The sequence below is a fragment of the Lycorma delicatula genome, chromosome 7, assembly GCF_047948215.1.
Source record: "Lycorma delicatula isolate Av1 chromosome 7, ASM4794821v1, whole genome shotgun sequence".
Taxonomy (NCBI): Eukaryota; Metazoa; Arthropoda; class Insecta; order Hemiptera; family Fulgoridae; genus Lycorma; species Lycorma delicatula.
Window position 1 is genome coordinate 130,818,271 of NC_134461.1, and position 13,983 is coordinate 130,832,253.

The 13,983-nt window shown below is 33.1% G+C and overlaps 2 protein-coding genes across 5 annotated transcripts in view; both read right to left on the reverse strand.

Moving 5' to 3' along the window:
- The window catches only part of BBS5 (Bardet-Biedl syndrome 5 protein), a 43,705-nt gene extending 34,302 nt beyond the window's left edge, over positions 1-9,403 (reverse strand). Inside the window, exon 1 of the mRNA XM_075370584.1 lies at positions 9,093-9,403. The gene's annotated coding sequence lies outside the window, so the exon portion shown is untranslated. The remainder of the gene's footprint in view (positions 1-9,092) is intronic.
- Positions 9,404-9,627: 224 nt separating this feature from the next.
- Positions 9,628-13,983, reverse strand: part of LOC142327526 (ATP synthase subunit s, mitochondrial) — an 86,919-nt gene continuing 82,563 nt past the window's right edge. For all 4 annotated transcript variants that reach the window (XM_075370662.1, XM_075370661.1, XM_075370664.1 and 1 more), the window contains one exon: positions 9,628-9,962. In XM_075370662.1, the coding sequence (XP_075226777.1) occupies positions 9,821-9,962 (142 nt within the window). In that variant the 3' untranslated portion in view covers positions 9,628-9,820. The remainder of the gene's footprint in view (positions 9,963-13,983) is intronic.

Here is a 13,983-nt window from a genome sequence, read left to right on the forward strand (position 1 = left end):
AGCATCAGTTTTCCTGCAGACGGTTGGGTCTTGAACTTTTTTTCTGCAGGGCGAATTTAGATGTTTCCATTCCATACTCCGCCGTTTACTCTCTGGCTCGTAATGATGGATCCATGTTTCATCACCAGTGATGATTCTGTCTTAGAAGATCATTACCATAGCGATCCAAATGTTTTTGGCGGATGTCCAAGGGCATTTGTTTATGCAACTATGCGAGTTGTTTTGGGACCCATCTTGCACAGACTTTATGAAATCCAAGTCTGTTGTGGATGATTTCGTAGGCAGAACTGTGACTAATTTGCAGATGATGTGCCACTTCATTGATAGTTACTCGTCTGTCTAGGAAACCATGTCACATGCACGCTCAATGTTTTCCTCATTTGTGGCGGTAAACGGTCGTCCAGCTCCTTCATCGTGCATAACACTTGTGCGACCATTTTTGAATTTTTCAATCCATTCATAAACATTCCATTGCGGCAACACACTGTTCCCGTACTGTACCGAAAGTCTTCGATGAATTTCAGCCCCTGATACACCTTCCGACTACAAAAAACAGATAGCTGCTCTTCTTTGGTGCAAACAGAAAGCGGAGCAGCCATGGTTAATGGCAGGGCAGCGATAATGGAACTAACCTAGAAGCATCAAACTTGCACAGACATAACAACAATTAAACCACGCATGCATCATCTACGCAACACAACAGTACTATCAACATAAACAAAAATATAACTAAATTGCGGATAATAATTGACTTACCCTCGTAAGTATGAAAATTTTATCTCTGATAATTTCAAAATAGAAGAATTTTAATTTTTTAATCATTAAGAGCTTATGAAAATATTAGTTTTGTGTCAAATTATATTTTATTAGATAAAATATTAACCCTTTTATTGTGAACAAAGGATATCAATTATTCAAATCAATTTATAAACTGCAGTACAATAACGTAGCTAAAGTGGATTGCAAAAATTATCTAGGCTGACAATTTTAGGCTATTTTTCACTTCTTTCACTAAAGGAATTTAAAAAATATAATAATTTCTAGTTTTAGTAATAATAAAGCGGGCAAAATATACCGACTGTTCTGAAGTAGTAGTAGCATTTACTAAATTTTATTTTGTTAATGTCTCAATGTTTAACATTTACTTAAGATGTACAGTAGGCTGTTTTTGAAAATAGCTGAGAAAACCTTAAACGGCCACCATATCAATTAGAGTTGTCATAGTACAATGATTTTGGGACAAAATATTTGTTTTCAATGCCATTAAAATGGTGTCACAATCCTAGCCTTTCCAATTAAATTTTTGAGTTGACCTTTAATTGTGAGCCCTCTGGGTGCTTGGGGTATGGTGATCAAATACTGAAAAATTTACCCTTATGAGATAGGAACATTCATGAATTTAATTTTTCATTAAATAAATTGACAACCTTTAAATAACTGTTATATAAATTGATATAAAACCAGCTAAGTATTACTTAATGGTTTCCTGACCTGAATAATAAAATTTAAATGGTCCCAGAATTCTATCTCCCATAGTTCTAATGAAATTCAATGTAAAACAGAAAAATTTAGCGATAAAAAACATTTTTTAGGTTTGAAGTACAATAATTTTGTTAAATGCTAATAAATAGGTAAATTTTATTGTCAAAACTTTCAGAGAAATTAATTCTGTCAAATCAAATATTCAGCAATGATTTTTGGTGAAAGCTTGGTGTGGCATCATCGACAACCAATTATTAGGCCTTAAATCCTTTCATACTAGAACATGTCATGGGTGTGGCATGATCAACAACAATTATTAGGCCCATGGGAAGAAATTAACTGGAATTTTTAAACAATTAATTTCTGACAATGATTGATGTACTATCAACTTAATGGAGCACCAACGCATTTCATGAATGAAGTACTACAATTTTAGATAAGATATTTACTGCTAATTGGACGGGACATAGAGGATCAATAAATTGGCCACCTAGATCATCAGACCTTTCTCCCTTAGCGTACTGTTTACAGAGATGGATGAAATGTGAAGCAGACTTGCAAAACGTAGACAAAAGAGCATTTACATTTTAGTAGAAAATGTAAATGCTATGAACAAAGGAAACGTCAGACACCAGCCACGTGCCCCTCCCACCACGAACGCCCGAGTACAACCCACTTCAAAAACATCCGGTTCCCGTGAATGACTTTGTATAACACCTTAAAAATTTCAGTATGACCTCATTTCACTAAAATGTTTGGCCTCTGGAACCACTGTCATTCTCATTCATCCTCTGTACTTTGAGGATGAATGAGAATGACATGTATGAATGTAAATGAAGTGTAGTTCTGTACAGTTTCAGGTATTCCTGAGATGTGTGGTTAATTGAAACCAAACCACCAAAGAACACCTGCATCCACAATCTAGTAATCAAACTCTAGAATCAGTTCCCCAAATTACTAACTTTTATCCCGAATCACCTGTATATCAATATTAATAAATGAATAACCTAATAAGGTATTAAAAGAAAACTTATCAATTGAGTTATTTCTTTTGATCCTCTGTTCATCTTCAGTCTTGATTTTTAATTACAACTTTCGTCAAAATTCAAATAGTTTTCTTTTTAATAATATAATACAAGCACTGTTTGCCATAGCATATTGACCATAATGAAGTCTGTAATATCAGAATTACTGGTACTCTGTAAGGAACCATTCATATTTTCTATGACCTCTTCTCTAATCAATTTCCTTTATGATGACTTCCTGTGGATCTCTTTTGAAACAATTTAATGGTCCACACTTTCTGTTTACCTGCGTATTATTGTTTATATTTACCGCTTCCCAGCTGCTGTTTGTTGATTGGTTACTGCAGTAGAGTCGTGATTATCTGTCAAGTTAGCCAAGTTTCTAGGTTAACCGAGCTAGACATAGAAAGATAAAACAGTAATAAAGCAAGACAATCAGAGCAAGAAGCGACATTTATATGCTTCACATTCATGGTCTCCTCTCCTACAGAGTTTGGAAATCATCGGTTTCACCTGTAGGTTTCAGTTATCTCTGTGCTGGCACTAAATGTGGTTGTGTTAGTGTGTTGAAGTTTGTGCTTTTAATGAATTTTGTGATGCACTATGGGTGGAAAATGGAAGAAGTTGTAGTTTTTCTTGAAACTAAATTTAATGCGATAAAGCAGTTGGGTGATGGTGAATCAATTTAAAAGGTCTCTAACAATTTGGTTGTTGGGGAAGTGACTGCTGGGGATTGGAGACAACTGGAAAGAAATTGAAAAATTTATAAACAAAAGTACAAGTGGAGGCAGTGGTTTAAGACAAAAGACTTGACAGATGAAAGAAGAAATAATGGCATAAGGCAGCTGCATATTAGTGCAGATAAAGTGTCAGCTAACTCATCTGCAGTTGCAGAATTTCAATCTGAAATGGAAGAGATTATTTTCAAAGAAGGATTAACATCAGATCAAATTTTTAATTTTGACGAGACTCGTTTTAACTTTTGAATGCTACCTTCAAAAACCTTAATAGCAATATTTGAAAAACTGCTCCTGGATTTAAAAAAATTCTGGCTACCTGCAATGCTTATGGTTCTTTGGACCTAAGGCCACTGCTTATTGGAAAATCTAAAAACCAAAGAGCCCTTAAAAATATCAAAGTCAACTATCTGCAAACAATGTACCACAACCAAAGAAGTGTTTGGATGGAAAACCAAATTTTAAACGACTGGTTTTTTAATAAATTTGTTCCTGTCACTGAAGCATTTTTAAAGAAAATTAACCTCCCAGGAAAGCTATTTTGTTATAAAATGCAGTGTCTCACCCAGATGCCAAAGAACTGCATAGTGGTGATATTAAAGCCATATTTCTACCCCCTAATGTGACATCAATTATACAACTCTTAGACCAAGGGGTTCTAGATATGAAGAGAAATTACCGGCAAAGGTTTCTCCAAGATTAGATGAAGGGATGACTGTTAGGGAGGCTCTAAAGTCAGATTAAAAGATGTAGTATACTGGATTAATTCAGGGTGGGATGAGGTGAAAGACCACTATTCAAAAATCTTGGAAGAATTTATTAGGACCTCCCAAAAAAGTGCCAGAACAGGAAAATGTAAGTGACCTAGTGCAACTAGCCAGTGAGTTACCTGTTGAAGATCAAATCAACAGCAAAGATATTCGTGATTGGTGCAATGAAGATGTACAGATGGAGATCACCGATGAGGTAATTATCGATATGGTCAACAATGCTAAAGTTAGTGAACAGGACAATGATATGGAAGAAATAACCCCAAAAATATTACACTCCAATGGGCTGAAAACAATCAAAGGCACTCTTTACATACAGTAACAGGAAGAATGCATGCCACATGATATATTGTCTCTCAATCACTGGTGTAACACCGCATCATCTAACAGAACACAGAGAATGACTCAAAAATTAATCAAAAACTTTTTAAAGAGTAATCTCATGTTTCTACATGCTTACGATGTATAATTATGTTTATTTTACTTTTTTTTACAATAAAGTAATTCTGTACATTTTTAACTAGTTTTTTCATTATTTTTAGTCCAACAGCACTTAACATCCGTATTATCTGAGTTTTTCTGTATCTGAGGTGGTCTCAGTCCCAGTTACCTCAGATAATCGCAAACAACACTTTGATTGCTAGGTTATGTAGTCTAGCCTAGGCCCTATACTGTCTAATTAACTAAAAAATAAAATTCAAACATAAATCATACACATTAAATGATTCAATTTCTAACTTAAAATTACAACCTTATAAAAATCACAAAATATAAAAAAAAACACTACCACTTATTTTTTTCATCAACCTACTCACAATATTAGCAGATTACAACTTTGTGGTTTTATCTCAGCATCTGTTGTTCCTCTCCTACAGTGGAATGAAGAATATAATTTAGTGGTTTTTGTCTGATTTATATATTTTAGTTTGTGTTTGTTGTTTTTGTCTTTGTTTTTTCTTTTTTCCTGTTTCTTTATTGTTTATTTTTGTTATTTATAACCATGTAGTGTTATTTTAGTCTCTAATGAGTGTAATTGTTGATGCGACTGTAAACAAAAGCATTAAAAATGCTTTTTAATGTAAGCAATTTTTTTACAATTTTTTATAAAGGTTAAATATGACAGTTGTTGATCGATTAACTTCTAGCTATTGGTTGTTGTCAAATGTGTTACTACTTATACACCTATTGAACACTCATTTCCAGCAGTAAACTCATCTGTTTATCACTTTGGATTTCCCTCTATTTTTGTTCCTACAGCCACCGATAATGCGCCCTTGACAATCATTATAGAATGAGTTTTTCAAATATTTATAATGAAATTTTTCTTAAATTTGATTGGTTGGAGATATGGTTTTTAAACTATGCATTACAACTCCCACGGGCACTGCAATGATTAACAAAAGTTGTCAATTGTTGTCAATTTCAGCTCCTTTAGCACAGAAAAAATAACACATCCTATCATTTGCCATACCTTTGAAGGTTTTTTCGAGCTGGTGATTGATTACTGAAAGTGGGCTAGTTTGTGCTAAGAATGTGGTTATGAACTGTAAATATATAAATATATATGTGCATTGCACATAAATTGCATTTCGTTTTGTACAGATTGTCTCATCGATTGTTAGCTGTTGAGCAAGTTGGCAGTTGGTCAAGTTTATAATTTTTTGTATCTGTTTTCCCAGGTATGAAGTTTGTTAAATTTTAATTTTTTGTCTTCTTAGTGTTTTACAATATCTGTTGTGAACATGTGAATAATTTTTAAATTAAGTAATAATACTTTTACATCTGTTAATATTTTTGTATCGGAATACTTATGAATAATTTAATTTATTACAAAAAAATTTATAAAAAATTAGTTTATTTTAATAATTTAATATTAGAAATTTTTAAGTAATAACACTTATATATCTTCCAATATTTTTTAATAATGTGCATATGTACTCTTCACTTTTAAAGTGCTGTCACCTGAGAGAACCACTCTATTGGAGTGAACCGGCATTTGGAAGTAGACCTTGGAATATTTTTATTGAAAGAAATGGATCAGCAGATAGTAACTTTATCTAAACAAGCTAACACTCCTATAAAAGCTATTCTCTTCAAAGCTGCTTACTGTACAAGTGCCAAACCACATACTCTTGTTCTGAGGACTATGATTTACCAATTACCAATTAAATGTAATCATGTTCATAGATATGATGTACACTTCTCATGATAGATATCAGGAAGCATAAAAAAGGTTCTACGCAAAGTAAAAGGGTTTTCAGGAAACACTTTTGTCTGCATTACTATAAAAACTGGAACAAAAGCAGCAACTTATTTGAATTACTAAATTCTTTTATGGAATAAACAGTATTAATTGAGAAATCCCATCAGGTTGGTACGGTAGTCAACGTGTCTTCAGTTGGTGGAATGCACATTAACAGTAACTAACGCAGTTCCTAAAAATGACATAACTCTTTCAAATTGATTTGGTTATCTACCGATGCAGGAGACTAACAGTACTGTAACACAAAAGAAAGTTAAACCCCTTCCAATAGTATTATATGGTATTTTGGATATTATGAAGCTATATGAGTAGTTAGAATCAGTCATAGACAAGATAGAATACAATGTAAGCATAATAAACATTAAACAACTTTGATTGATATCGAAGGATATTGAGAGATACAAAAAATGATTTGTGAGTTTGTGAAACTAACCTAATAGGACATACCTTCACAAGACATAATGAGCCCTCTCATCATGTCTTGCGTTTCGGGTGGAGTAAAAGAATCTTAATCATTTGATCCCACTTATACAGGAGGAGATTAAAAGTCAGAGGCACAAAGTTCAGAGCATTGTAAACGTTTGTCACTGAGTAACAAATGAACTGTTGGCCAATTTTTTTGTTGACTTAAGACCTACGGATAATAATAGGGATGTGTTCAGAATAAAGTATGTAACAAACTGTTGTTAGATTAGAAACCCTAAAGAGAACTCCAGGATTGGTACAGTGTGTGAGGTGTCAGCAGTACAGTCATACTAAAAATAATTGCACAAGTCCATACTGCTATGTGAAATGTGCAGGACACACACAAGTCTACAGAGTGCCAGAAGGCAGAAGTACTCCAGGAATTTGTGCTTTATACCATGAGGATCAACCTGCAAATTATAAAGGGTGCAGGGTTTATAAAAAGATCTTAGAAAGAAAAGAGAAAAAGAGGAAAAGCTATACTCAACAAGAACACTCCTTATATCATCCCTATGCCATATAAATTATATCCTTATGTCATCCTTACATCAGAAACTCATTTTACTAACAGATACTATTTTAACATTAACAGAGGCTGTTCAATGTACACAACCAGCCATCCAGAGCAAGGCAAATGGGGGTACTGCAATTGAGTTCTGGTACAGTCAGCTCCCTCCATTCAGCATTGCTCACAAACAGATAACCTCAATTGAGATCTTGGACTTGTTAGCGCCTCTTAAACTATCAGCAATTTACTGTCCCCCTCGCCATGTGGTAACTAGTGACATGTTCTGTGAATATTTTAGCTCACTTGGGTGCCGATTCATTGCGGGAGGTAACTGGAATGTGGATAATGTATTCTGGGGATCAAGGCTTACAACTACACAAGGAAAAGCCCTAAAGGTATCTATCGAAAGGATGCGAGTACACATTATTTCTGGGCTTAAACCGACCTATTGGCTTTCAGATCCAACAAAGATTACTCATTTGCTGGATATTTATGTCCATTCGACAGTATCATCTTTTTATGCTGATCTCATGTTTTTTTTTTCTTCTGGCATAAAAACACTTACATGTTATCAACGCCTGGACATGATATATTTGTTGTAATAAATAAGGGTATATTACATTACATCTCAATTAAAACAATAAAATTTTCAACTGTTATACAGCAATTAGCATGAATAGCTGAAACACACTACAGTAATTTAAATATTTGAGTATAAACAGACAACCCTAAGAAACCATAAAACATAAGATAACAACATTTTGCTATCACCTAGAATAGTTTGAAAGTTAGCCCGTAGTTTAACTAGCAACACAATGCCTCATAACAGATAAATTCCACAAGGTTGTAGTGTACTGCCAGTCGGCAGTCACAGTGAGCACAAACTAGTACATCTGTTTGAGTCATCACACATCCATAAGTAAGCCTAACGTGTTCTATTCGCAAATGCCATCAGTATTCCACACCCTCATCAGTTATCACTGCCAACTGTAGCCATCTACACAGACTTTAGAGTTGGTCGTTAATTTGAACTTTGACACATAAATTTTAATTTTTGAAGTGTCCGCACGCAAAAATTTCATGTGCGCTATGTTTAAAATCTATGTGCACACACACACACACACACACACACACACAGCTAAGAGGGAACACTGAAGGGATCTCAACTTTCTTTATCCAACAAGATTGTGATTTACAAGGCTTTCTTGAAAATGGACTTATGGAACTGAACTCTGGGGCACAACCAGTAACACAATGTTGAGATCATTTAGCAATTTCAGAATAAAATATTACAGAACATAACCCAAGCGCTGTGGTTTGCGAGGAATACTGAGATCCACGATTAAATAGGCATTCCATACATTCAAGAAGTTGAACGCCTGGTTTCAAGATATGTGTCCAGGTTGGAGAAGCGTGTTCATCTAGCTTTGAATTTACTTGACAATAGTGAGAATATTAGCATGCTGAAAAGACTCTATGTGCTTGATGGACTGTTATGATGAGCCAGTTTGTTGGAGATATTATAATTATTTTTTTTTTTACTTTCGATTAATCAAATTTATAGATGCTTATGTTGATTAATTATCTACGGTTATCTTAAAGTTAATGTTTAATTTATTTCTGTTCTATTTAAAGTTAGTTTTATTTATTTTGTTCTACTTATGTACCCAACTTGATTAATGGTGTGAAGATATTACCTATATTCAAAGACACTACCAAGTATTATGTTTTCATAGTACTTATCTTGCATTTATATATATATATATATATATATATATATATATATATATATACACACATACATGTATTTTTTATATATAAATAAATGAAATTCCACCTTACCAACAATTCATCCATGTTCTCTTTTCTAGCACTTTCGGTCATTTGACCATCCTCAGGAAAAGTTATTCTTCAATTTCAGATCATTAAAATTAAATTACGTGAAATGTAAATTTATAAAATGTTAACATCACAACAACTGGTTGTCATAGTATTAAGTTAGTCATGTCTGTTATCTAAGAAGGTCACAGTTGTTATCTGATAGCATTATATACAAACATATTATATACCAACTGTGCCATGCTTAAAAAAAGTAATATATGTATTTATTCCATTAAAATAAATATTGTTTTTGTACTTAAGAATTTTCAATGGATGATCCCATTTCAAGTGACAGTCTGTCTGTGCAAATGAAGGAATTTTACTGACAAAATATATTATTTTACTTTATATACATGTGTGACTTAACTACAGAGATGTTTCTGTTTAATAAATTTTGGGTCCCTTTTACTTAAAAAAATACTAGCTTAGGGCTTTTGAAAACCAAGTCATTAATTTTTTATTAATTTCTAATTTTCTGTTTATTAATAAATACATCTAAGAATCAATTTTTTTTATTGCAACAAATTAGAATAATACAAGCTGAGATATGACATCGAATACTTCAACTATCACAAAAAAATCAGCACACTTATTAACACAGTTAACATACAACAAGAAAACTAATTTTATTTTGTAAACTGTGAAGATAGTGCACAACTATATTGTTTCTAATAATGTCACTCTTTAAATTACTGATTAACTTCCTCTTTCAAAATACGTTTATTTTTAGCGATTACTATACATCTTGGTAACGAATTCTTTAATTCACGAGCGGCTTCATCTAAACCAGTAACACCAGAAAGTTCACCAAGTTTTAACCTTCTTAACTTCCTGTAAAGCAATACACAGACAATTAAAATACTGATCATGTATAAACAGTGAACTAATGCAGATAAAGGAAGTACATTCAAATGATCTACATCACACAATTCACCTCATTAATTTCACTATCGGTACTTCTAATGCATTTACTAAAAACTCATTATAAAAAAATTATTAATATTGTCTACCAAAGCAGACAAGTATCGTAATGATATTAATACTATCAGACACTACAAGATAAATGTATAAAATAGAAATAAAGTTAGAATTAAATATTGCCAATGGCTTTTGGAAAGAAAATCAGGAGTTCCTCATAATTAGATAAAAATTGGTAAAAAAAATTCTCTCTTAAAAGCTCTGTACATGTAAAATATTTAACAAAGGTTCCATCAAAAGATGTGTGTAAATTAGCTTTATAACAGACAATAACACATTCTATGCAAATGATGCAGTCATGAAAACAAAAATTCTGATGAGTTTGTAATGTCTAGTAGAATATTTAAATATTTACTAAAGTATAGACTTAAAATGAAGAAACTAAAAATTTATAATAAAAAATTATCATATTTATGAATTTGGATGAATGTGAATCATGACTCGGATTTTATTGAAATGGTAAAAGTGAATTTAACAAATGAAAAAAATTCTTTGTGTGACTGCAATACTAGCCTTTGCTAGTATTAGGAAGAAGTCAGATTTTTTCAGAACTTCCACTCTGAACTTTAGAAGAGACAAGTAAAGGCTTATGAATATCAGTATCACTTAATGATTACTTGAACATTACTATAACATAATAGGACTATCTATTAAATCTAAATTGCCGTAATAATTCATTCATTATTTCATGTAAATCAATATCTCTCTCTTACACATGATTGTGTGTTTGTCCCATTATCCAGTTTCTTTACTCATAACAATAATAATAATAATATGAAATTTATTTAACAAAAAATGCTACAATACAATAAAGAATAAAAATAAATTCTTACTTAACACTTTAAATTAATTCAGTTTAATCCTTAAGTAAAAACTGGTTCATTGAAACATCAGTGACTTGAAGTCAGTTGCCAGTTAAAAAAAACAAAAATGTAATAACTACTACAACAGACAGAGAAAATTGGAAAAGAACACAAAACAAACAAATATAATGCACTGTATACTAATAATTAAATTCTGCCGTCAACAACTTCTGTATTTCATTTCACTCCTTATGTAATTATCAAAATAAACTAATTTTTTCCAGTTTAAATAACCTGCAACCTTTTCAGAGAAGTTTCAATTTGATTTATTGAAACACTCCTCCCAAAATTCTTTTAAAAAATAACATTGCCCTGTCTTCCTCTGCCTCTCACATATACCTTAACGAACATGATTTTATATTTGCTTCTTATAGGGGCTGTCATTTTGGCCAATGATTCGTACTGATTTTAAATACAGGGTTATTCAAAGAAACGGGAAATTTTGAAAGTTGTGTTGGTAGCCGTGGGCGATTGGTACCACTTGATAAGTGGTGCCAGCCTCTCTAACCTAACCTGCCATTTAGTTGTCATGGATCCTTGGAGTGGTGCGCAACGTGCATTTGCTATCAAAGCGTTTTACAAAAACAATGACAGTGTGGAGGGAGCGCGTAGAGAATTTCGCCGTCATTTTAATCTGGGACGACATGACCGTGTTCCATCAGCACATGCAATTAAAACATGGATATCTAATTTTGAGGAAACTGGTTCGGCAATGAAAAAGAAACATCCAGGCCGTGAGCGAACCGTCCTTACACCACAGAATGTTCAAGCTTTACAAGATGCTGTCACACGAAGTCCACATCGGTCAATCCGTCGTCTCTCAGCATCCTTACAATTGCATAGTTCAAGTGTTCGAAGAACGTTAGTGAAGGACTTGCAATCCATCCATACAAGTTGCAGATCGTCCAGGAACTGAAACCGAACGATGCAGTTGTGCGAGCACAATTCTTTAATGTAATGCTTCAAAAGATAAATGATAACGAAGAGTTTGTTCACGAACTGTGGATGTCAGACGAAACGCATTTCCACCTCAGTGGATTGGTTAACAAGCAAAATTTCAGATACTGGGCGCAAGAAAATCCTACGCAGCTACACCAGTGTCCGTTGCACAGCCAAAAAGTGACCGTGTGATGTGCTATGTCATCTTACGGTATTATAGGCCCTTATTTTTTTGAGGATGACAACGGTCTTGCGATTACAGTGACGTCGGCTCGTTACGTAGCCGTGCTTGAAACCTTTGTTGTGGAACAACAAAAGAGATTTCCACCGATTCTTAACATAACCTGGTTTCAACAAGACGGAGCAACATCACATACTGCACGAATATCGATGGCAACTGTACGCTGATTGTTTGGACAACGTGTCATTTCACGAAATGGTGACATTAGATGGCCTCCCAGATCACCTGATCTCTCAGCTTGCGATTACTTTTTGTGGGGTCACCTTAAAAGCAAAGTGTTCCACAGTAGACCTGCTACAACGGAAGAACTGATGAAGGCAAAGAGCCGAGAAGCAATTGCGGAAATTCCAGTTGAGATGTTACGTCAAACCATGAACAATTTAACGAAGAGACTTCGTGAGTGTTTACGTAGAAGAGGAGGTCACCTGCAAGATGTCATCTTTAAAAAATAAACTAAAATGTATGTATTCTAAAATGGCAACATTTGTACAATTACATGAAATAAAATTCATTTTCTAAAAAATTTTTCATTAACGTTATTTAATTTTTTAAATTTCCCGTTTCTTTGAATCACCTGTATAATATTAATAAATTTTGAATCATATTTGTCTAAATATGAAATTTTTCCCAGAGATCCCAACTTTATCTTTCCATAATTAGTACACCAATCTTTCCAACTGATAGACCCCAATTGAATTTTCTTAAATTGATATGAACATTATTCGGTAGTAATAGCTATCTCTGTGTCTTCTCTACTAATAATCACATCCTAAGGGCCGATTCTAAACTGAACCATGGAAAGCTTGTTCTATGACAAGCTTGCCAATTTATGAAACAGCCTGACACATATGATGTTTTAAAATCTTGAAATGCATAAACTTAGTACATAATGTTTCATCAGATGACCTCTATTCTCTGAGACATAATTTGGAGTTAAACTTGGGTTCTGAATATCTATTTTAATGCAAACTGCTGACATTGTTTTTCAAAACTCCACTCCAAGACTTCAGCAAACTTAAGTTAGCACACTGCCTTGCTAACAGCATTACACATTTCCCACTTACTGGATATAGATACATCTGTTTTAATAAAAAAATTACTCCAAATGTATGACTAGCAAATTTAACTAGGGAGACTATCTTTTAAATGTAGATAAATAGACAGTAAGTAATACCTATATCTATTGAAAATTCCTGCTATAATTTCAGTAAAATGTCCATCTACCACCATTTCTTAACACCATTATCTTAGTTTTATCTAAATCTACTTCTAGGTTCCATTTATACAATAATCTGCTTATCTACTGATAATTTTTTGAAGCACCTCAAGATCATAGACTGTCAGAACAATCTCATCAGCGTAAAGAAGTACCTAACATTTGACCTCTAAGTACACTTCTCCAAGACACTCATGCGATCATAAAATATAATGAAAAAGATAAGGAGACAGAAGATCCATTTCATTAACCCTTCACAGCACCGATCCTCACTCAACACCTCAAGACACCACCAGCGTCTTTTTATTAAGATTCATTTCATGATAAGAGTCTTTCTATTGAAATTATCAAAGGTCATTTTAAAGTATACAAAGAGAATATCCAACTTATGGCTAAATTTAGAAAAATTATTTTTAAAAAATGAAGTTAGAAACATTATCTAGAGTGAAGTTCTTTATATATCCAGCTTCAAACAAAATACCTTAGTAATTGGTGCCTGAGGCTACATCCTTTTCTTTATGAAATGGAAAAATAAAGGATTTTGTGAAAGCCACTAGAATTTTCTCATTACACATAATGTTATTAAATAATTTTAACATCCAATTAATAAAATAA